General features: G+C 30.6%; 1 protein-coding gene across 1 annotated transcript; it reads left to right on the plus strand.

Moving 5' to 3' along the window:
- Window positions 1-3,613: 3,613 nt before the first annotated feature.
- LOC125421999 (disease resistance protein At4g27190-like) lies at window positions 3,614-16,451 on the plus strand. Its single transcript, XM_060816254.1, has 7 exons — window positions 3,614-3,963; window positions 5,928-6,018; window positions 6,568-6,648; window positions 10,058-12,929; window positions 13,527-13,934; window positions 14,438-15,532; window positions 15,754-16,451. Exon 4 carries the CDS (start codon window positions 11,008-11,010, stop codon window positions 12,784-12,786), a length of 1,779 nt encoding a protein of 592 aa, XP_060672237.1. The 5' UTR covers window positions 3,614-3,963; window positions 5,928-6,018; window positions 6,568-6,648; window positions 10,058-11,007; the 3' UTR covers window positions 12,787-12,929; window positions 13,527-13,934; window positions 14,438-15,532; window positions 15,754-16,451.
- The last annotated feature ends 5,836 nt before the right edge of the window (window positions 16,452-22,287 follow it).

The following is a 22,287-nucleotide window of genomic DNA, read 5'->3' on the forward strand; positions in this document are numbered from 1 at the left end:
GATCAGATTAATAAGAATTAGGATCACTAACTCTAATAGGTGGCAATATTGATATTAATGCCACCATACAACAGTTTTGGGAGAATAACCATGCACAAAAGTAAAACATCAGTCACTCCAACGTCAGGTACAAACCGATTCATTTTCTCTAAATATTTTACTTTTTAAGCTTCATTTTCTCAAAATTTTCTTTTCGTTTTTGTTTTCCTTTCTTTCCTTTTGTTCACTGTATTTCTCTAATTCACTATACCATTTGTTATTCTTTTCCCTCTGACCATATGATTTTTTTTTTTTTTTTTTTTTTGGCTAGAGCCCTCTGACCATATGATTTGTGTCTTTCTTTTTCCCCTTTAGTTTTTTTATGTTTAATTTAAAATTATATATATATATATATTATATGACCTTTTTTTTTTTTATGGGAATGTCGGTAAGTTTTAACTTGGATATGTATTTCACACAAGCTATTGCTTGAGAAAAAGTATCAAAAAACATGTTACATGTTATCTGATGTGTTTTTTTCAAGCAACATGTTGCTGAGATACATGCATACCATAGCACTTTATGCATATATATATATATATATAAATATATTGGTCACGTTATATTGTAATAAAGTTTTTCCTTCGTTTCCAAAATGTGGTGGCTTTAATCATAAGTTATAGGATTAATATCAAAGAAGATTATGAAGATTTGAAGAGCACTCATGACACATTTTACGCTGGTCCACTGATTCCCCAGAAGAAATGTTTGAGCAAGCTTTGGTTTTATAACTTCATTTTGCAAATTAGAAGAGACCTTTGGGTGGCTACAGGGCCTTTTGTTGAAAAGCTAGGCATGGAAGCTCAGAATTTTGGACCTTTATTTTCAAACTCTGTGTTGGAAGATCAGATGGGATTCCTAAAACCCATAAATTTATTTGCTTTGGAGTTATTGTTTGTGGACTTTTACATAATTTGTGTTTTTTATTTATTTTTTAATTAAAAAAACTATTGTTAATAAATAAGATGTATATAAACCAATTAAACATCATGAATTAATGTTACTCTTATGGATGTAACTTCCTCTTTTTATTTAGGTCAACACTCTTTTTGTATTTTCCATGAATGTAACTTCTTCTTTTTTTGGGGGGGTAAAGTCTTGTTATTTTAAATTAATTGTATTTCAGTATTCTATAGTACTTAAAGAAAAATAAATTTATGTCATCTGTTTTACAATTTAAGCTCTTCATTTAATCATCAATTAGTTGAATCTGCTCTCTAAACTAGAATTCTTAGAGCTTAGCTATCTCCCAAATACTGCAAAATTCTGCTCAATTGAAACTAATATCTGAGGCCTTAACTTTATAACGCGAGTGTAAGTAATTAATTGCTCAAAGCTGTGCAGTAGTAGCGCTGAGAAAAAAGATGAAGAGAAGATCAGTATGGACCTTCCTTGTGATGAAATGGCCAAGTTAATTAGTTACTGTTCTTATCAATTATACCAATAGAGATTGTTTTTTTACTTTAGCTATAATTTGCTAAAATATGTGCTTATTATATATATGACATTGAGTTTTCTGCTGGCTTGGACATGTCTTCTCTTAATTCTCTACAAAGAATACCATATGATCCGCTTATGCCTAATTGAACAACGTTGTTGACAGTGAGAAAGCTTGCTAATGTAGAGAATCTATTATCAGCATCTAGCTAAAAGTTATGTGCATCTCGAAACGCTGTCAGTAAAATCTGTAAGTTGATGAAGGAGGTAGTTGTCATAGAAGAATCTGGAGATATTAAGCTTTCCCCGTCTTCCAAACCTTGAAAAGTTTTGTGCAGAAGATCACGTTGAATCTCTATTTCTGAAGCGGTTGTATATAAAATATAAAAGTTTGCTAAACTCAGCACATGATAAATAGTTCCACTCGTTTGCTGATGGTGACGGTGATGAAGAGGACGAGTAACAGAGCTCCTGGAGAAGGAGGGTGGCAACTTGGATGAATATTATGCATATGAGTAGCATCAATCTATGCCAAAATCATGTATAAACCGATTAAGTTTCTCTAAATATTTTACTTCTTGAGCTTAATTTCTCCAAAAAGAAAAAAAAATATATATATATATATATATTTTCTTTCCTTTCCTTTTTGTTCCCCTGTATTTCTATAATTCACCACTATAACTTTAAAGCAAGCTTAATTTGGTATTAGTGTAAATTTGCAAATTATAAGAGGCGTTTGGGTAGGCTTGCAGGTACTTTGATTGCGATGTTAGCTTTGCCATCGCTAAAATCCCCTTCCACTGGGGACGCCCCCGTAAAGACAGAGGACTCTACTACGCCTGCAGGCACTATACCGCTCCCACCTCCAATTTATAAAAATAATTTTTCTGTCTATCTTTTCAGAGAATAGACGTGGCGGTTGCAGGTATATTGTGGGCTGGCTCCCACAAATTAGTATGTTATGGATTGGGTCAGAGTGTCATGAGTGGCCCAAACCCATATCATTTTGCAAAAGGATGCCCCAACCCACTTCAACATAATTATTTTTTTTCCTGTGAACCACTTCAATATCAAATTACCAAAAGATGGAAAATTTTATTTTATTTTATTTTTTAAGTTTTGTCTTAGGATACCAACTTATTTACTAACTTTTTAAATGTTAATTAATATATTTTTTAAAAAACATACCAATTGATGTGATATATATATATTTTTTATATAGAATTAAATTATCTGTATTTTAAGTTTCATTATTTTGTTGTTTATTAATTCTAGCAACGTGTTTTTATTTTTTTCACAAAATAAAAAAATAAAAAGAGAATTTTGGGGCAAAAAAATCACTACTTACTAATTAATATTATTTGTAATAACAAAAAAAGGGATTACTACGTTGTATATAGAAATTTCATGAAATGAAAATGTTTCTGTATATAAGGAAATACAAATTTTGTCCCTCAATATTTTAATAAAGGCCACCCTATCTCCTTCCCTATGATAAGTCTAGGAAAATATTAAGGACTTGCAATCTGAATTCTTCAAATTGTTCACTGGGGAAACCAATTTTGGTATCTCTTCCTCACCATTCATTAACTTATAACTAAGCCAAGTTGCAGAAAAACAGAACTCTCTTCTTTGAGCTGATATATACAATAATGTATTCCTCTTCATTGTTCTCTTTTTGTCCGCATTTCATTTGGTGCCTTCTCATAATATTAAAACCCATAAACAATTAAAAAATTAAAAAGAAAAAGAAAGAAAAGCACCAATTGCATTTGCCCACTTATATTTCCTGGCTTTGTTTTGTCCATCACTGTTTATTATTATTATTTTCAGCATCTTTTTGCATTTTTACTTGGCAAGGAAAAGCATATCTCTTTGCTTTTGCTTTTTATTTATTTTATTGTTCTTCCCTTCCTTTTGCTTCCATCGTTTGCTTTCCAGTTGTTTGATTTAAAATCAAATTCATACCTTTAGTGTTGTATTCATTCCATTAGTTATCTCTTTCTTGCTTGCTAACTCTTCCCTTCCCTTCCCGATTCCATTATCTCTTTTCTAAAACAAATATTTATATATATATATATATACTCCTTTAAAATTCTTTAATTAAAGAATTAATGTCGGTTGGATAACGTACGAAGCAATTTGAACTTCAATATATATGATGTTTGCTACAAAATGGCAAAATTCATAGCTACCTCTCCTTGCGCCTTGCTTTGCTGTTATAATTAAAATTTAACATTCTTTGTCCTCTGCTAGACTTTTGATCGCCTCCAAACAACACACCACAAAATAAGAAAGCAAGAAGACAAACGGCTTATCATTTTGTAGCATGTTAGTTTCGTTTGCCCTCTATTTTGAGACTTTGTTATTGTCACCAAACCAATCTTGAATCTTGATATTCTAATGTTGCATTGTTCAAAAGATGGCCAGTTGAAAATTAAACAGAAGCCAAACTGAATTTGCTATCGGTATACATAAGAGAACAAGGTATGTGACGTTTTATTACTTCGCTTCTTTTTTCTTTTTCTTTTTCTTTTTTTTTTTTCCTTTTTTTTCTTTATAATGAAAGGTTTACTTCCTTGTAGTTTTAGCTCCCATCCTGTCATTTTCTTAATGTAATGATTTGGCTATTTGAGAATTAGTCGATCTTATATTTGTATAATTGGTATTAATTTTTTTCGTTATTTTATTTAACTTTTTCATTTACATAATATATATATATACATGTATATATATATATATACATGATTAGGTTTACATTAGGTTGTCTTCATATTTTTTACTATTATAATTTAGCTTTTCAATTTTTAAATTATATTAAGTGTTGAGATTTAAAAAATGTTTATTAATTATTTTGTTCTGATGAGATTTATGTTTTCTAATTAAATAGGATTGTAGTATGTTAATAAATTTATATTTGACTACTACTTAGATTTTAAATCCTAATTTTTATATGATTCAAAGGTTAATAAATAAAACCTTGATGTTAAAACTATCATACTATTAAAATTATTATATTGTCATAATGTAAGCCTCACTTTCTCTCCCTATATATATATATATATATATATATTATAGATATTTGAGCAATTACTACAATTAAATATATCATAAAAATTAATTGGCAGTAATCAAATAAATATAGAAACAAAATTCCTTATTTCGAGTAAAAAAATCACTAAATCTATGTGCTTTTGTGAAATTTTTCTTATGTCATTATTATTATTATTATTATTGTTATTTTTTTGTGACAGATCTATAAATTATAATGATATGTTACAGTTGCAAAAATAAAATTTTATAGGTGACAAAATCATTTAATCAGGAAATTTATTTATGGCTAGTTCATCAAAATAGCTTTGTCACAAAAAAGGTATCATTGATTTTGGACAAATTTTTTTATAATTTTCAATGGAATATACACCCATCATTTAGAACCATGTGACATGTCAAAATAAAGCACTGCACATAATATTTGTTGGATGTCCATTGCATGTACATCATTCATACAAAGTTTTTTCTCCACTTATGCAGTCACTTTCATCATGCGGCACGTTTATAACTTCTTTTGTTTTCCATTATTTGTTTCCATCATGGTCTTTTAACTTAAGGAGCTAAGCCAAGGTATTATCCAAATAAATAAAAAATAATAAATAAAAACAAACAAACAAAACAAAACAGAATAAAACAAAAAAATGATTGATTATTATTATTGTTGTTGTTTATATTTGAGATTTAGATTAGAATGTCTCTAAATGTTAACAATGGAAGTAATGACGTCATTATTATATTGTTCCTATAACAATAATATTAATAAAATTTATATACAATCATTGAATTAATGATCTATTGCATAAACCACTCATAATTGGAAATTTAACACAGTATAGTAGAGCAAAAAATAATTTTGCCATGACCTCTAATTATAGATACGCTGCATGTGATTATTTATTATTGTACAGGTAACGTGGTACAAGTGTTGTATGTAAAATTTTCTCCCAATTGTTGAGACTGTTTTGATTTTCATTATTATTATTGTTAGCATTTTTTTTGCTCTTAATTAGCAAGAAAAACATATCTTTGCTTCTTCTTTTTTCTTTTTATTTTGTTATTTCTCTTGTTTTCAACTTGTTCAATTTAATATCTTTCATAGTATTCGATTCCGTTATTTCTTTCTTATTATCTCATTCCTAGTTTGCATCATTCACATCCATTATTTCTTATTTAAAGAAGATATCTTGTTAATTAAGAAATCTTCTGGCAACTTATTTCTTTGTTATTTTAAGACCTTTTCATATTTTTCATTCCAAAATAAAAAAATAAAAAAGGGAAAGACCAACTGCATTTCATTTTATAACTAGATTTCTTCTGCTCCTATTTTGTATTTGTTATTGTTTTGTCACGAAACCATATTCATCAATTTTGATTCTACTTTTCTTTTACCTGGCAAGACTTTCAGGACCAAAATTGTATCGCAGCAGCCAAAGATCGCATACTAGTTTGGTTTGGCTATTAAAATATATTCATATATAAAAGATCAAGGTATGTATGTAATTTATTTTCAAATATATATATAGAAAAAGAGAATAATTATCCAGTCAAAATATTCTGAATTTATAAAATTAAGACATAGTATGAAAAAATCAAATTAAAGTAAAAATAATATATTTATTCTTACTCATTCATATTGTACTTTGATTTTATAAAATCAATATATCCTGAGTAGTTCAGGATTGTATATATATATATATATACATTTGTGTTCCTCATTTCTAGCTTCTTTCCTACCATAACAAATATTGGAATTGCCAAAATTTTTCTAATTGTTTGATATATCTTTAGTGTGTAGCATTCGATTCTTATTTCTATTTCTTGCTATTTCTTGTCTCTTAGTTTTCTTCATTCGCACTCCATTAATTATCTCTTTATCAAGGCACATTTGTATAATATCAATTAAGAAGTCTCCTGAAAAGCAAAGGTCGACCAACTGCATAACATTTCGTAACAGATTTCCCTTCTATAACTATATATATTTTTGGTTTTGTTACCGTCATCAATTTTGATTAATCAAATTTTCTTTTACTTGGCAAGACTCCCAGATGAAAATTGAATAGAAGCCGCAAGGGATTGCATAGTGGGTTTGCTTACTATTGGCATTCATAAGAGATCAAGGTATGTTAGAAAATTGATTTTTCCTTCTTGTCATTTGCTTAATGCAATTCAATGAGGTAACTTCTAATGCACTTTCTTTTCCTTTTTTCTTTCTCTTTTTTTTTTTTTTTTTTTTTTTTTTTCCTCTTTCTTTTGGCTAATTGAGTAGTACCCGTTACATATTTGTAAAATGGTGCGTCAAAACAACATATTATTATTCTATTTGGTATTCATCACTGTTAGTCCATCAAACATAGGTGCATTCTCACTTTGGTCGGTGATTTCTTTTTTTTTTTTTTTCTTTTCGTTTTTTCGTGTTTCACTTTGTCCTCATATGCGTGGGAAAATTCCGCCTTTAGTCCTTATCTTATTTTCTATCTGTCACAGAAATGGCAAGTGCATGTCACATGCACCATCAGCCATAAATAGAATGGTCAAATGACATAGATCAAAATGATATTTTGTATAGTTTAAGGTCCAAAATAAAAAAAAAAATTAAAAGTTTAGGGATCAAAATAGAAAAAAAAAATTGAAAAGTAATAAAGTTTTGAAGAAAACCACAAAAATATTAAAAAATAAAAAAAAAATATATGTGTCCACCTAAATAAAACAAAATATATATTTCAATCAATAAATAAAGGAACTAGGAAAATAAAAAATAATCGTATCACATTTCATTTATTATTATATAGATTTTTTTCTTTCCAAAATAACTATTTTATAAATTTTAAATATCTTAAAATTGAAAATTTAAAACAATAAGTTTTAAAATGAGTAAAAAAATTTAAAATCTATATGTGTATTAAAAATGTATTTCTTTTCATAAAATAATAAAAATTTGAAATTTGTTCCACACAACGAATTAAAAAATAGAAAAAATATATCAGTATACATTTTATTTATCACTATACAAATATATCTTTTAAAACAGTTATTTGTGGAAGATAGTTATATAAGAAGTTGATGGAAGTATTCTACTTTTTGAAAATTTAAAGGAATAAATTGAAAAAATGAACAAGTATTTTGAAAATTGAAGAAATATTTATATTTGTAAATAAAGGAAGTAGAAAAAAACAGTACTTGTACGGTTTTAATCGTATACGGACTTTTGTTTTGAATATGAATTAATCATATTTGATCTATTCTAAATAATAAATTAAAGAAACTGTTCATGTCAATTTAAAATTAGAATAATAATAATGCGTTGCAAGTTTATAAAAAAATGAATAAAAATTTGTATAGATGTTTTACAAGTTTATTTATTTATTATTTATACCAATTTTGAATTACTTTTTATTATTTTTACAAAATTATTTCTGTAGAAGTATTAGATTTTTTCTATTTCCATTTTATATATTACTTCAATCAATTTTTAGTTTTTGTTTTGGACTAGTTATGAAAAGAAATGTTCCTTTTCAATTTTTTTTTAATATTTGTATAGATTATTTGATATTTTGTTTTTTAAATATTTTTTTATTGTATAGAAATAATCAGAATTTCTTATATAATTACTTTTTGTTAATAAAATTTTCAAAATGTGTTTGATTACTAAACTTTTTTTATCTAGTAACTTTCCTCATAACATGTAAGAATTTTTATTTTTTAATATTTTATAAAAATAATTTTTTCATATTGTATTGAGTTTTCAAAATTTTTATTCTCAAAATAAAAAATTATAAAATTCTTAATTTTACAGTATAATAATTCTAAATAATTATTTATAAAGATAAAAATTATTAGATCTATATAATAATTAAGAAATCTGCATAAGCACTATTTTTTTTCCTAGTTCCTTTATGCATTACTTGAAACGTATTTATTATTTTTCAATTGAGGTGGTACACGTTCTTTAGTTTGCTAAATATTCATATAGATTTTTTCAATTGTTAATTACTTTCAAAAAATAAATATTTCTTTCGCTATGTTGGGTTTCTAATTATTTTATGCCATTTCAGTCCCATCTACCTTTTTTTTTTTTTTTTTTTTTCTTTTGAAATGCATCCCATCTACTTTTATTCTATTTAAAAATTATTTTTAAAATTTTTGTTTATATAATATTTTGACGCAAAAAGAAGACTGTATTTCGGAAGGGAAAAAAATCCAGACAAAGTATTACTTATTTTCGTAGTTACTTTATTATAGTTGAATTTTTTTTATTTATGTGGATAAATATAAAAAAAAATATTCTTTTATTTTTTGAATAAATATATAGTTTTTTTCAAAAAAAAAATTTAAAAAAATAAATTTGAAATTTTGTTTCCATTTTGGTCTCTAAACAATTTGCATTTTGTCCCTAAATTATGTAAAACCTCACTTAGGTTCATGTCATTTTACCATTCTACCTAGTTGATATTACACAAGACACGTACATGCCATTTTTCGTTCGATAATAAGATAAGCACTAATGCTGAACTGTTTCATGCATTTAAGGACCAAATATTAAATTAAAATAAAAAAGGTTAAAGAACCAAAGTGAGAATACTTTCATAGTTCAGGGAATGCCAGTGAGAATTACCATATTTTATTGTCGTATAATTGTTAGAATTAGTTTCAAGCAACAATTATAATTTTGTTTCTTATCTAGGGGTCCTTTTATCATTAAAAGAATAAAATTGGTTGTTTTGTACGCACGAAGAAGAGAGAAAAGCTTAAAGTGTCATTATGAGAATATATATATATATATATATATATATATATATATAAATCTAAGCCTATGTTTGGAGTTGCTTTAGACACCGAAAATGTATTATGGAAGAATTTTTCATATAATAAAATGTTTGGTGGTGATATAAATTTTAGATTCTTCAATAATCACCTCTTTTAAAATGTTTGGTGGTGACATAACTTTTTTAAATTTTGCTTCTTGCACGATTAGGATTTTAATATTAGAGTTACTAAATAAGCGACATAACTTTTTTGAATTTTGCTTCTAGCACGATTAGGATTTTAATGTTAGAGTTACTAAATAACCTTCCAGTGCTAACAATTTATTTTCCTTTTACCCATGTAAATTTAAGGTTAGTTAATTCAAAAAATAAGAAACTTTAAGATTATTTTCTAAATATAGTTTTGTTCTTTAGCTTTAGTTGTTTAAATGTATTTTAATTATAAATATAAATCGTTGAAAGAAATTTATAAATATAAATATGTTATTAATCTATCCAAGTTTAATAATAAAGGTTATAGAATTACATATATATATATATATATATATATAAGGAAAAATCAAAGGGCCACTAGATCAATTTTAGGACACTTAATTTTTAGGAAGGAAAAATACATTAGAGATAGAATAAAATAAATTAAAGTTTTTTTCTTTTTTTATTGATTAAATTTTCATATTATAACCTTTCACTGTAGTATTTAATTAATTAATATAGCTAAAACAAAAACAAAATTAATCAATATGGAAATGATTTCCATCTTACAGAAACAAAAGACAGACTTGGGAGTTGGTGGAGTAGCAATCAAGCGTTGGACTTGGCCATGGAGTTTCTTGTTGCAATTGGCAGTTCAATTGTTGGAAAAATTGGCGAGTACACTGTTGATCCAATTGGGCGCCAATTTGGTTATCTCTTTTACTACCAATACAACATCAAAAATCTCACAGAACAATTTCGACGTCTGAAGGATACCAAACAAGATCTACAACACTCCGTTGATGTGGCGAAAAGAAGAGGTGAAGAAATTAAACAAAGCGTCAACTCTTGGTTGAGCGAAGCAGAGAGCATCTCTAAAATGGTGGAAAGTTTTCTAAGTGAAGAAGGCCAAGCGAATACAGGGTGTTCCATTAAGTCTTTTCCCAATTTGGTGCTGCGTCATCGACTCAGCAGGAAAGCCAAGAAGATGGCTCAGTCTGTTGTTGAGATCAAAGAAGCCGCCAGCAAATTCGATAAGGTTTCTGACGTTCCAATTCTACAGAATATTTTTGGAACCAAAGACTACACAGTCTTTGGCACAAGAAATTCAATTTTGAATGGAATTATGGAAGCACTGCGAAATAGTGATGTCAGAATGATTGGTGTTTACGGTATGGCAGGGGTGGGCAAAACCACACTCGCTAAAGAAGTTGCGAAACGTGCGTTGGAAGCCAATTTGTTCAACGATGCTGTTGAGGTCGCTGTGTCTGCATATCCCAAAGTGGAAAAGATTCAACAAGATATTGCAGAACGGCTGGGCCTAAAATTCCAAGAGGATGGTGTAAAGGCCAGAGCAGTTCGATTAAGACATCGGCTGAGACAAGAAGAAAAATTCCTCATAATTCTAGATGATGTCTGGAAGACACTGGACTTACTTGATATCGGAATATGCTTCGAGGATAATCAGAAGGGATGAAAGATATTGATAACTTCAAGATACAAAGGTGTGTTAGAAGATGATATGGGTGTGGATAAGAATTTCGAAGTTGAACTTCTATCAGATAGTGAAGCATGGAATTGCTTTGCGAAGATAGTGGGGGATAACCTGTTATCTGATGAAAACTCTGATGAGTTCAAACATTTGGCAACACAAATCGTTAAAGAATGTGCACGCTTACCACTTGCGATCATAACAGTTGCCCATGCTTTGAAAAACAAAGGAATACACTTTTGGAAGGATGCGTTGAGACGACTTCAGAGGTCCTCCATGGATGAAAATGTGTATGCAAGTGTCAAACTGAGTTATGATTTTTTAGAAAATGGAGAGGCAAGGTGGATATTGTTGTTCTGTAGTCTATACGAAGAAGATGCAGAAATATCATTCGATGACTTGCTGAATTTGTGTATTGGATGGGATTTGTTCAAAGATGTCTACGCTCTTGAGGAATCCAGAAACAGGTTGCAGACATTGCTGGGTGAACTAAAATCTCGGTGCTTGTTGTTGAAAGGTAATTACGGGGATGATTCAGTGAAGATGCATGATGTCATTCGCGATGTTGGAATATTGATTGCTGCATCAGAAGATTTCAAAATGTATAATATCAGAAATAATGGTGAGCTAAAAAAGTATCTAGACGACAACAACAAACTCAAAGACTGCATTGCAATTTCACTTGGTGCCAATTATGAGGATGAATATTGTCTGCCGTCGAGATTGAATAGTCCAAAGCTCCTCTTGCTTAGGATGAAGATAGAAGGTTCTTCGCTTCCAGACAACTTTTTTGAAGAAACAAAAAAGCTGAGAGTCTTGTATCTATCATCTCTACGACTGGAACCATCGCCTTCATCCTTTTCTTGCCTTGAGAATCTTCAAGCATTGCATTTGGTTGAAGTTGAAATAGGAGACACACACTTGATTGGAAAGCTAAAGAAATTAAAAGTTCTTGACCTTAGTGGATCCTATATGGAGCAACTGCCAGAGCAAATAGGACAACTGACTTGTTTACTCAAGTTGGATTTGAGAGGTTGCAGTATTGGAGTGGTTCCACCGAATGTGATATCAAGATTGGTGAATTTAGAAGAGTTGAATATGCTGCGCAGCTTTAATTATTGGAAGGCTGAAGGAGAAGTCGATGATGAAAATACGAGTAGTAATGCCAGCCTTAGTGAGGTAAAGAATTTGACTAAGTTGACTGCTTTATATTTAGAGATACCACATGTCACCATGCTGCCTAAACACTTGTTTAATGCAAAATTGGAGAGATACTGCATATGTTTAGGAGGTGGCCGTATGGGCATTAGTTCAAGGGGACTGAAACTCAACTTGGAATTATTCGATGTTTCAAGCAGTCTATTAAAGGAGCGTGGTTTTCAAATGCTTTTGAAAAGGTCAGAAAATTTGCAAATAAATAAATTTAACGGTTTGAAAAACATTGTTTGCGAATTAGATAAGGAGGGTGGTCTTTCACATTTGAAAGCTCTTGAAGTCGATGATAATGATGAAATCCAATACATCATTGACTACTCATCAATGGAGCCCAATCATATTTCTGATCATAGTGTCTTACCAAGTTTAGAGACATTTGATTTTAATAGGGTGACAAACTTGGAAGAGATATGCCACGGGGAACTCAGAGGCGCAAAGTCACTTGCAAAATTAAGACAAATCAAGGTGCTTTCATGTTATAGATTGAAGAATTTGTTACCATTCTTCGTTGCCAAAAGGCTTGAGAAAATTGATGTTTGCTTCTGCCGCGGGATGGAAAAAATAGTTACATTTGAAAGAGTACAGGCGTTATAAATTCTGAATCTGTGGATAGAATATTTGAGTTTCCTAATCTTAAGTTTTTGAAACTAAATGATCTACCACAACTTGCTCCATTCTGCTCGGGGTGTGACACAAGTGGTACACCTGATCAAGTTCCCACACTTTTCAACCAAAAGGTACAAACATTTAACTCGTAAGATTTTCAAATTATTAGATTCTGGACGTGGATTATTTTTCAAATGCTAAGAAATTAAAATTAGTATTTTCTCTTATATATATACAAAATTATTTCATTTGTTTAAATGACTTTGGATAATTACAATAATTTCTTTTTTTCAAGTGTGTATTACCTAAAATTGTTTAGTTTCATTGATTGATTAATTTGTTAATATATATAGTTATATACATAATTTGCTATAAAACATGTTCACATCCTCAACATTGAATCATTTAATCCATTATGGCGATGCATGTTATATCAAAACTGTACGTGTATATTATTAGTATTCCATATGAATTAATTAGCACTAATATTTCACTCAAAAGTTTTAATTAATTTTTTTGTCCTCCTGCATATATATATATATATATATACACTTTTATATTGTTGCAAAATAATATCATTTTTTATCATTTTTATTTAAATGACTTTGGAATTTACAATAAAATTTTCATATGTGTTACGTATACCTAAAATTAATTGTTTAGTTTCATTAATAAATTTTACTAGTCCTTCCATCTCTGATATTTGCAATTAATTAATTAATTCACAGGTGGCTCTTCCCAGCTTAGAAGTCTTGGAATTGTATAGTTTGAAATTCAAAAGGATGTGGGCAGACCAACTTCCGCAACCATGTTACCTGAGGAATTTAAGAGAGTTATCCATTTGGTGGTGCGATAATTTAAAGTATCTGTTATCTTCTGCTTTTGCCAGAAACCTTGTACAACTTGAGAAGTTAAATATGTTTGCTTGTTGGGGCATGGAAGAGATAATAGTGATAAAGGAACCAACAGTCACCTTTGACTATTCTGATGAATTAGATATAATTGAGTTTCCTAAACTAAAGGAAATAAGACTTGATGTTATAGCCCGGCTTATTCAATTTTGCTCGCAGTCCCAAGGCCAAGGGAGAGAGCAGCTACTGTTTGCAGATTCTGCGTATACACTTTTCAACCAAAAGGTATATATATATATATATATATATATTTTAAATGCTACTAAATTTTTTCCCAGCATTTTTATTAATCTTGTAGCTAGTTACTCGTACATACTTTTGTTTTTTTTCAGGTGGCAACATTTTACGATTAATCATTTAATAAATAGAATTTGCCATCTAGTACTTGTTATTTAATTTTTGAAAAGGTTTACATTTTAATGATGAATTATAATAAGGGTACTATATATATGTGATTCATATCAACTCATTTACTAAGTTTTTTACCAACTAATTAAATAATATGGCAAATAGCATGACAATATATATTTTATTCGCTTATTGTATTGAGTTCCATTTATCTATAAATACTTCATTTATAATATGCTATGAGTTTTGAAGCTTGCTGTAACAAAAATGGTACTCTGGATTACAGTGAATATATTAATTTAAGTTAGATTGTTAATTTTAATAAATATGTACCTTTTACAAGTCTTTCTTATGACATTAGACATTTTATTATTTTACAGGTTGCCTTCCCTAGCTTAAAAAACTTGCAGTTAGAGAAGCTGAATTCCATCAAAAGGATATGGCCAAACCAGCTTCCAGAAGCATCTAAGCTGCATAATTTAGAAGACTTGTCTGTTGAGTCGTGCAAAGGGTTAAAGTATGTTTTACCATTTGCAATTGCCGAAAGCCTCGTACAGCTTAAGAATTTAAGTGTTAGAAAATGTGTGGCGGTGGAAGAGATAATAATGATAAAGGAACCAAAAGAAGAAGTTGAAAAGATTGATAAAAAGCTGTTCCCTAAACTAAAAAGTTTAGAGCTTAGTTATCTCCCAAATCTTGTAAGATTCTGCTCTATTGAAATTAATATCCTCTGTAGCCTTAATTTTATACCGGAAGTGCGCATAAGAAATTGCTTAAAGCTGTGGAATACAAGTGCTGAGAAAAGAGAAGATAAAGATATGAACTTGCAGGAGAAGATCAGCTTGCGGTCTCCTTGTGATGAAAAGGCAAGTTAAGTAGTTACTATCCTTATCATGAATTATACAGACAGAGAGATTGCTTTCATTTTAATTAGCTAGCTTTATTTATATATATATATATATATATGACATTAAAAAAAAATAGATGTTGTCTAACTCTTACAGCAGGTTGAGTACTTTTCTGCTGGATTGGACATGTCTACCCTTAATTCTGTACAAAAAATACCATATGATCCGCTTGTGCCTAATTTAACAACCAAGTTGGAAGTGCACCACTGTCATAAAATAGAGAATCTATTATCAGCATCTATGGCTAAAAGTTTTGTACATCTCAGAACCCTGGATGTAAGAAACTGTAAGTCGTTGAAAAAGATAGTAGTCAAAGAAGAATCTGGAGATGGAATAAGGTCCCAAAAGATATGTTTCCCCGCATTGAAAATTCTTGAGATTTCTAAACTACCAAACCTCGAAAAGTTTTGTGCAGGAGATCACATCGAATGTCTGTTTTTGGAGGCGTTGATTATAAAAGATTGTCCTAAACTCAATACATTCGTCTCCAATTCTACGGACAAAGCAGTACCTGAAGAAACAGACATGATTTCGGGGGCTAGACAACCTCTATTCAGTAACCAGAAGGTGACCTTTTTCTTTTTCTTTTTCCTTTTTTGGGCATATTTTATACTTATTAAATCTGATTGTCCAAATAGATAACGATATTACAGTTTGGTTATTAGTTATTAAATTGTTCCCATATAAGTAATAATAATTGTTAATAATTTGATAATCAAGTTTCATAGTTACTCCAAATCAATATTCAATATTGACAAATATATACCTTTTTCCCCCTGCAAATTAAGGTTACACTTCCTAAGATGAGAATTTTGAAGTTGGAAAAGTGCAATTCGGTCATTGAGATATGGGATGATGATGATACTAAAGAAAGAGGCCAACAAAGTGCAGCAGCAGCTGGCAGATCAAGATCAGCAATATTTCAGAGTTTGGAATTTCTACGAGTATCCAAATGTGGGAGGTTAAACAAGTTATTAGAGGCTAATTCGTCTTCGAGTTTTGAAAATTTGACAGTTCTGGAGGTGTCAGAATGTGAGAGAATGGAATATTTATTTACTCCCTCAGCATCTAAAACTCTGGTATTACTCAAAAAGATGGGTGTATCAAAATGCCAAGCAATGACAGAGATAATTGCATCATCACCAGAAGTTGATCATGATGACAAGCTTCTTAGTTTTGATAATTTGGAACTTCTGGTGCTCCAGTCCTTACCTAGCCTCACAAGCTTCCACATGGGAAATTGTACTCTGGAATTTCCAAAACTGAGTCGTGTAGTTGTAGTTGGGAGTTGCCCTGAGCTGCGGAGTTTCTGTGGTCATGGAACCATAATCACCCCCAAACTCCGAACATTTGTCAGAAGACAAAGGTGGATTCATTTCGATATATCGGTTGGTGAAGATGCTGACGGCCAAATTACAGTGCATGATATGTGGTTCGACTCATTTGCTGCTGATGAAAAAGAGCACAACATAGAGAACGGTGGGAATATTGATATTAATACCACCATACAACAGTTTTGGGTGAATCACTATGCTGATTATGAAGACATTGTTGAAGAAGACATTGATAAGGACAACACAGAAGATTATTTGTGGATAGAAGGATGGCAATATTGATATTAATACCACCATACAACAGTTTTGGGTGAATCACTATGCTGATTATGAAGACATTGTTGAAGAAGACATTGACGAGGACAACACAGAATATGATGATTTGTGGATGGATTAATGCCACCGACAACAGTTTTGGGTGAACGACCATGCACAAAATAAACAGCAGCAGTTCCAGTGCACCATGTATAACTTGCCAATTTTCTCTAAATATTTTACTTGTTAAGCTTAATTTATCAAAATTTCCTTTTCTTTTCTTTCCATTCCTTTTTGTTCCCTTGCGTATTTATAATTCGCTATAGTATTTATGTATTCTTTTCTGTGTGACTATATGACGTTTGTCTTTCTTTTTTATTATTTATGTTTAATTTATCCATATATATATATATATATAGTTTTAATATGGTAAGTAATGTATGGAGAAACAATCATCTACAGCCGTTGCATTATAAAAATACATCAAAAAATGAATTTATAAATACTATCTCTCTCAGTCTTTCTCCATGATTCTTTTATCATATATATTAATATATATATATATAAATATATATATATATATGTATGTATTATTGTCCATATAATATTCTAATGAAGTTTTGCTTTCATTTCCAAAATGCAATGGTTTTAATTATAAGTTACTGGATTAATTTTAAAGGAGATTATGAAGATTTGAAGAGCACACATGCGTGTTATGCTGGTGGTCCATTGGTTCAATTTTCAAGCTGCATGCAGATAATTTTATATTACTTTAATTTACAAATTGGAAGAGGTATTCGGGTGGCTGCGGGGCCTTTTGTTGCAAACTTGGCTTAGAAGCTCAGAATTTTGAACATCCACTACTAGAATCGCGTTGATAACTGACGCAATAAATGCGTCGCACAAAATAAATAACGACGTATCGCACGGTGTCGCCTAACGTCTTGTCGCTAAATCTATAAGACAACAAGCGACGCATTATAAGAGTCGTCTATCTTTGACTTTTTAGCGACTCATATTTACTTTTAGCGACGCATTAATAGAGTCGCCTATTTAGCAACGCATTGACTATTTAGCGACGCATTATTAGTGTCGCCTATTTAGCAACGCATTTTACTATTTAGCGACGCATTAGTAAAGTCGTCTATTTAGCGACGCATTAATAAAGTGACTATTTAGCGACGCATTAATAGAGTCGCCTATTTAGCGACGCATTAATAGAGTTGACTATTTAGCGACGCATTAGTAGAATTGCCTATTTAGAGACGCATTAATAGAGTCGCCTATTTAACGACGGATCGACACTTTTAGCGACGCATTATTTCTTAATGCGTCGCCCCTTCTTTTTTTTTTTAATTTTTTTAAATTTTGTGAAAAGTGATTAAAATAGTAAAAATATAAAAATAATTAAAATACAAAAAAATGAAAACTAGCTTCATCCAAAATAAATAGAATACAAAAATTTTAAATAAATATTTTGTCATAACAAATTAATTATCAAATAAATTAAATATCATCTCATTGATATATTTTTACATAATTTGTAAGCTATTGTATTTTTCATAACAAATTTAATATTAATTAAACTTCCATGAATGCATATTCATTGAGATGGAAGTTGACCTTTTGTTGACGATATTACATCCTCATACTGTATATGGAAACATTAAAAAAGTTATTAGCACTTATGCAAAATAAATAAAATATTAATCATTATTAAATTTGTAATTTAGTATAAATGAAAATTTAAAAAATATTACCATTGTTCTTAAGATTTGACGAATCACATTTCTCCCCTCACAGTCATTACAAACATAGTCACTCTCACATTCATCCTCATTATCATTTTCATCGACACTTGGCAACTATATGACAAATGGATTGTGAGCCATCTTTGTATCTCCAAGAACATCTTCTTCAACAACCGTACGATGTTGTGGTGAAGTTAAAACAATAGACCATCTTGATTCAAATTAATCTTCAACACAAAATACTTGTTGAACTTAGCAAAATAATGTCAAGCAATATCACAAACATAATTTCTAAAAAAGCAAGATTAATAAAACCCAATGAACCTAAGCTGCAGTTAAAATGAAAAAAAAAAAAAAAAACAACCCACCTCATGTCAAGAAAAAAGAAACTCACGTAAACGATGGAGATAAAGAAAGAAGAAAACCAAAAAATCACGAGAGCGACAAAGAGAAATCTAGCTTCTCGGCCGACGACAACGTAGGCAAATGAAAAATGAAACCTGGAATATCTCACTCTTCAAGTCTCTCTTAGATTGCTTCCAAATCTAATATCGATTAGGTGGTGTACTTGATGTAGTTTTAAAAAAGAAAAAATGGATTTAAAGGAGCGCGTAAAAATTTAAAAACGCGCCAAAAATTTTCAAAAAATGGCAAGAACGCGCCTTTTCTCCCAATTGCATTTTTTTTCTTTGATTAATATTTTTATTTTTCAACTACAAATAAAAACTGAAAATATTTCTTAAAAATGCGAAGCAAAATATCGAAGATTGCTGTTTATTTTTCTGTTTTTCAAGTACACCTTTATTCTTTATAAAATTTGCATGTCTTTCAAAATTTTTGTTTTTGTTAATTGAGAGAATAGGCGACGTATTCTCTTCAAGAAGGATTGCCTGTGGTGTGGTGATTTCTTGAGAGTGTAGGAGGTCTTGGGTTCAATTCTTGTTATGGTCCTATTTTGATTTTATTTTTTTTAAATGTTTAAACAAAAAAATTGAAAAAAAAAAAAGGAACAGGCGACGCATTTGTTGAGGAATGCGTCGCCTGTTCTTGTATTTAGCGACGCATTGTTTCAATAATGCGTCGCCTAACACTATATTAGCCAATTTTTGCTGTATTAGTACATATAAGTGATTTGGTCTAGTGGTGTGGTGATTTTTTGAGAGTGTAGGAGGTCCTGGGTTCAATTCTTGTTATGGTCCTATTTTGACTTTATTTTTTTTTAAATGTTTAAACAAAAAAATTGAAAAACAAAAGAACAGGCGACGCATTTGCTGAGTAATACGCCGTCTGTTCTTGTATTTGGCGACGCATTGTTTCAATAATGCGTTGCCTAACACTATATTAGCCAATTTTTGCTGTATTAGTACATATAAGTGATTTGGCCTAGTGGTGTGGTGATTTCTTGAGAGTGTATGAGGTCCTGGGTTCAATTCTTGTTATGGTTTGATATTGAAAAAAACAAAAGAACAGGCGACACATTTGTTGAGGAATGCGTCGCCTATTCTTTAAAAAAATTGAAAAAAAAAAAAGAACAGGCGATTCAATAATGCGTCGCCTAACACTATATTAGCCAATTTTTGCTATATTAATACATATAAGTGATTTGGCCTAGTGGTGTGGTGATTTCTTGAGAGTGTAGGATGTCCTAGGTTCAATTCTTGTTATGGTCCTATTTTAATTTTATTTTTTTTCAATAATGCGTTGCCTAACACTATATTAGCCAATTTTTGCTATATTAGTACATATAAGTGATTTGGCCTAGTTGTGTGGTGATTTCTTGAGAGTGTAGGAGGTCCTGGGTTCAATTCTTGTTATGGTCCTATTTTGATTTTATTTTTTTTAAATGTTTAAACAAAAAAATTGAAAAAAAAAAAAGAATAGGCGACGCATTTGTTGAGGAATACGTCGCCTGTTCTTGTATTTGGCGACGCATTGTTTCAATAATGCGTCGCCTAACACTATATTAGCCAATTTTTGCTGTATTAGTACATATAAGTGATTTGGCCTAGTGGTGTGGTGATTTCCTGAGAGTGTATGAGGTCTTGGGTTCAATTCTTGTTATGGTCCTATTTTGATTTTATTTTTTTTAAATGTTTAAACAAAAAAATTGAAAAAAAAATAATGCGTCGCCTAACACTATATTAGCCAATTTTTGCTGTATTAGTACATATAAGTGATTTGGCCTAGTGGTGTGGTGATTTCCTGAGAGTATATGAGGTCTTGGGTTCAATTCTTGTTATGGTCCTATTTTGATTTTATTTTTTTTAAATGTTTTGTTGAGGAATACGTCGCCTGTTCTTGTATTTGGCGACGGATTGTTTTAATAATGCGTCGCCTGTTCTTGTATTTGGCGACGCATTGTTTTAATAATGCGTCGCCTAACACTATATTAGCCAATATTTGCTGTATTAGTATATATAAATGATTTGGCCTAGTGGTGTGGTGATTTTCTTAGAGTGTATGAGGTCCTGGGTTCAATTCTTGTTATGGTCCTATTTTGATTTTTTTTTTTAAATGTTTAAACAAAAAAATTGAAAAAAAAAAAAGAACAGGCGACGCCTATTCTTGTATTTGGCGACGCATTGTTTCAATAATGCGTCGCCTAACACTATATTAGCCAATATTTGCTATATTAGTATATATAAGTGATTTGGCCTAGTGGTGTGGTAATTTCTTGAGAGTGTAGGAGGTCCTGGGTTCAATTCTTGTTATGGTCCTATTTTGATTTTATTTTTTTTAAATGTTTAAACAAAAAAATTGAAAAAAAAAAAAGAACAGGCGACGCATTTGTACAAAAAAATTGAAAAAAAAAAAAGAACAGGCGACGCATTTGTTTCTGTTCTTGTATTTGGCGACGCATTGTTTCAATAATGCGTCGCCTAACACTATATTAACTGATTTTTGCTGCATTAGTACATATAAGTGATTTGGCCTAGTGGTGTGGTGATTTCTTGAGAGTGTAGGAGGTCTGTAGGAGGTCTTGGTTCAATTCTTGTTATGGTCCTATTTTGATTTTTTTTTTAAATGTTTAAACAAAAAAATAAAAAAATAAAAAAAGAATAGGCGACGCACAATCTTATTGGTGCGTCGCCTGTTAACTATATATATATATATATATATAAAAACCTCAGTTTTGGTGCACTAATATTTTTATTGATTGTTATTATTAAAATAAAAATTAGATTGATTAAAAGATCTAAAAAAAATTAAGTGAAAAGAGAACAGGCGACGCACAATCTTACTAGTGGGTCGCCTGTTACACGTATAACAAAAAAGAAAAAAAAAAGTGGAGGAGAGAACAGGCGACGCACAATCTATATAGTACGTCGTATATTTATTGAATTTTTACTGACGCATTAACCTCAGAGTCGCGGTTTTGTTTTTTCAGACGTGTTTGTTTCGTAGCGTCGCTAAATAAGTGTCGCTAGATATCAATTTTCGCGTAGTGATCAATTCAGACTGTAACACCCCGTCCCAAATCGCACCGGAATCCGTGCACGTTGACCGAGGTTGACCGTTGACCGCTGACCGAAGGGGTCAAAAGTTGACTTTTTGACTCGGTGAGAATTTTGAGTTGACTAGGGTACTGTGGCGAAGTGCACGATGCCACGAGTTCGTAGACTGGTAGCACGTCGAAAACGGAGCTACGGTTTGAAAGTTATGGACGAAACAAGTTGCGGTCCAAACTGTCCAAGGGGTGCCGGAGTTGACTTTTTGTTTATGGGGAATTGAGCTTTGACTCATGCATGGTTGTGAAGTGCTCGTCGATACGAGTTCACAGACTAGCGGCACGCTTAAAACGGACATCCGGTTAAAAAGTTATGGACGTTTGAAGTTTACCGGATACCGTATTATTTTAATGTTTTTGGGTCGGTGAACAGTGAAATGCCACGTGTCAGCTTCTGATTGGTCCATGTGGCATGAACAGTATCACGCAGGGGTTTTATTTGTTAAACCACTCGGGGAAGAGAGAGAAAGAGAG

This window comes from Ziziphus jujuba, chromosome 4 (genome assembly GCF_031755915.1).
Source record: "Ziziphus jujuba cultivar Dongzao chromosome 4, ASM3175591v1".
Lineage (NCBI taxonomy): Eukaryota > Viridiplantae > Streptophyta > Magnoliopsida > Rosales > Rhamnaceae > Ziziphus > Ziziphus jujuba.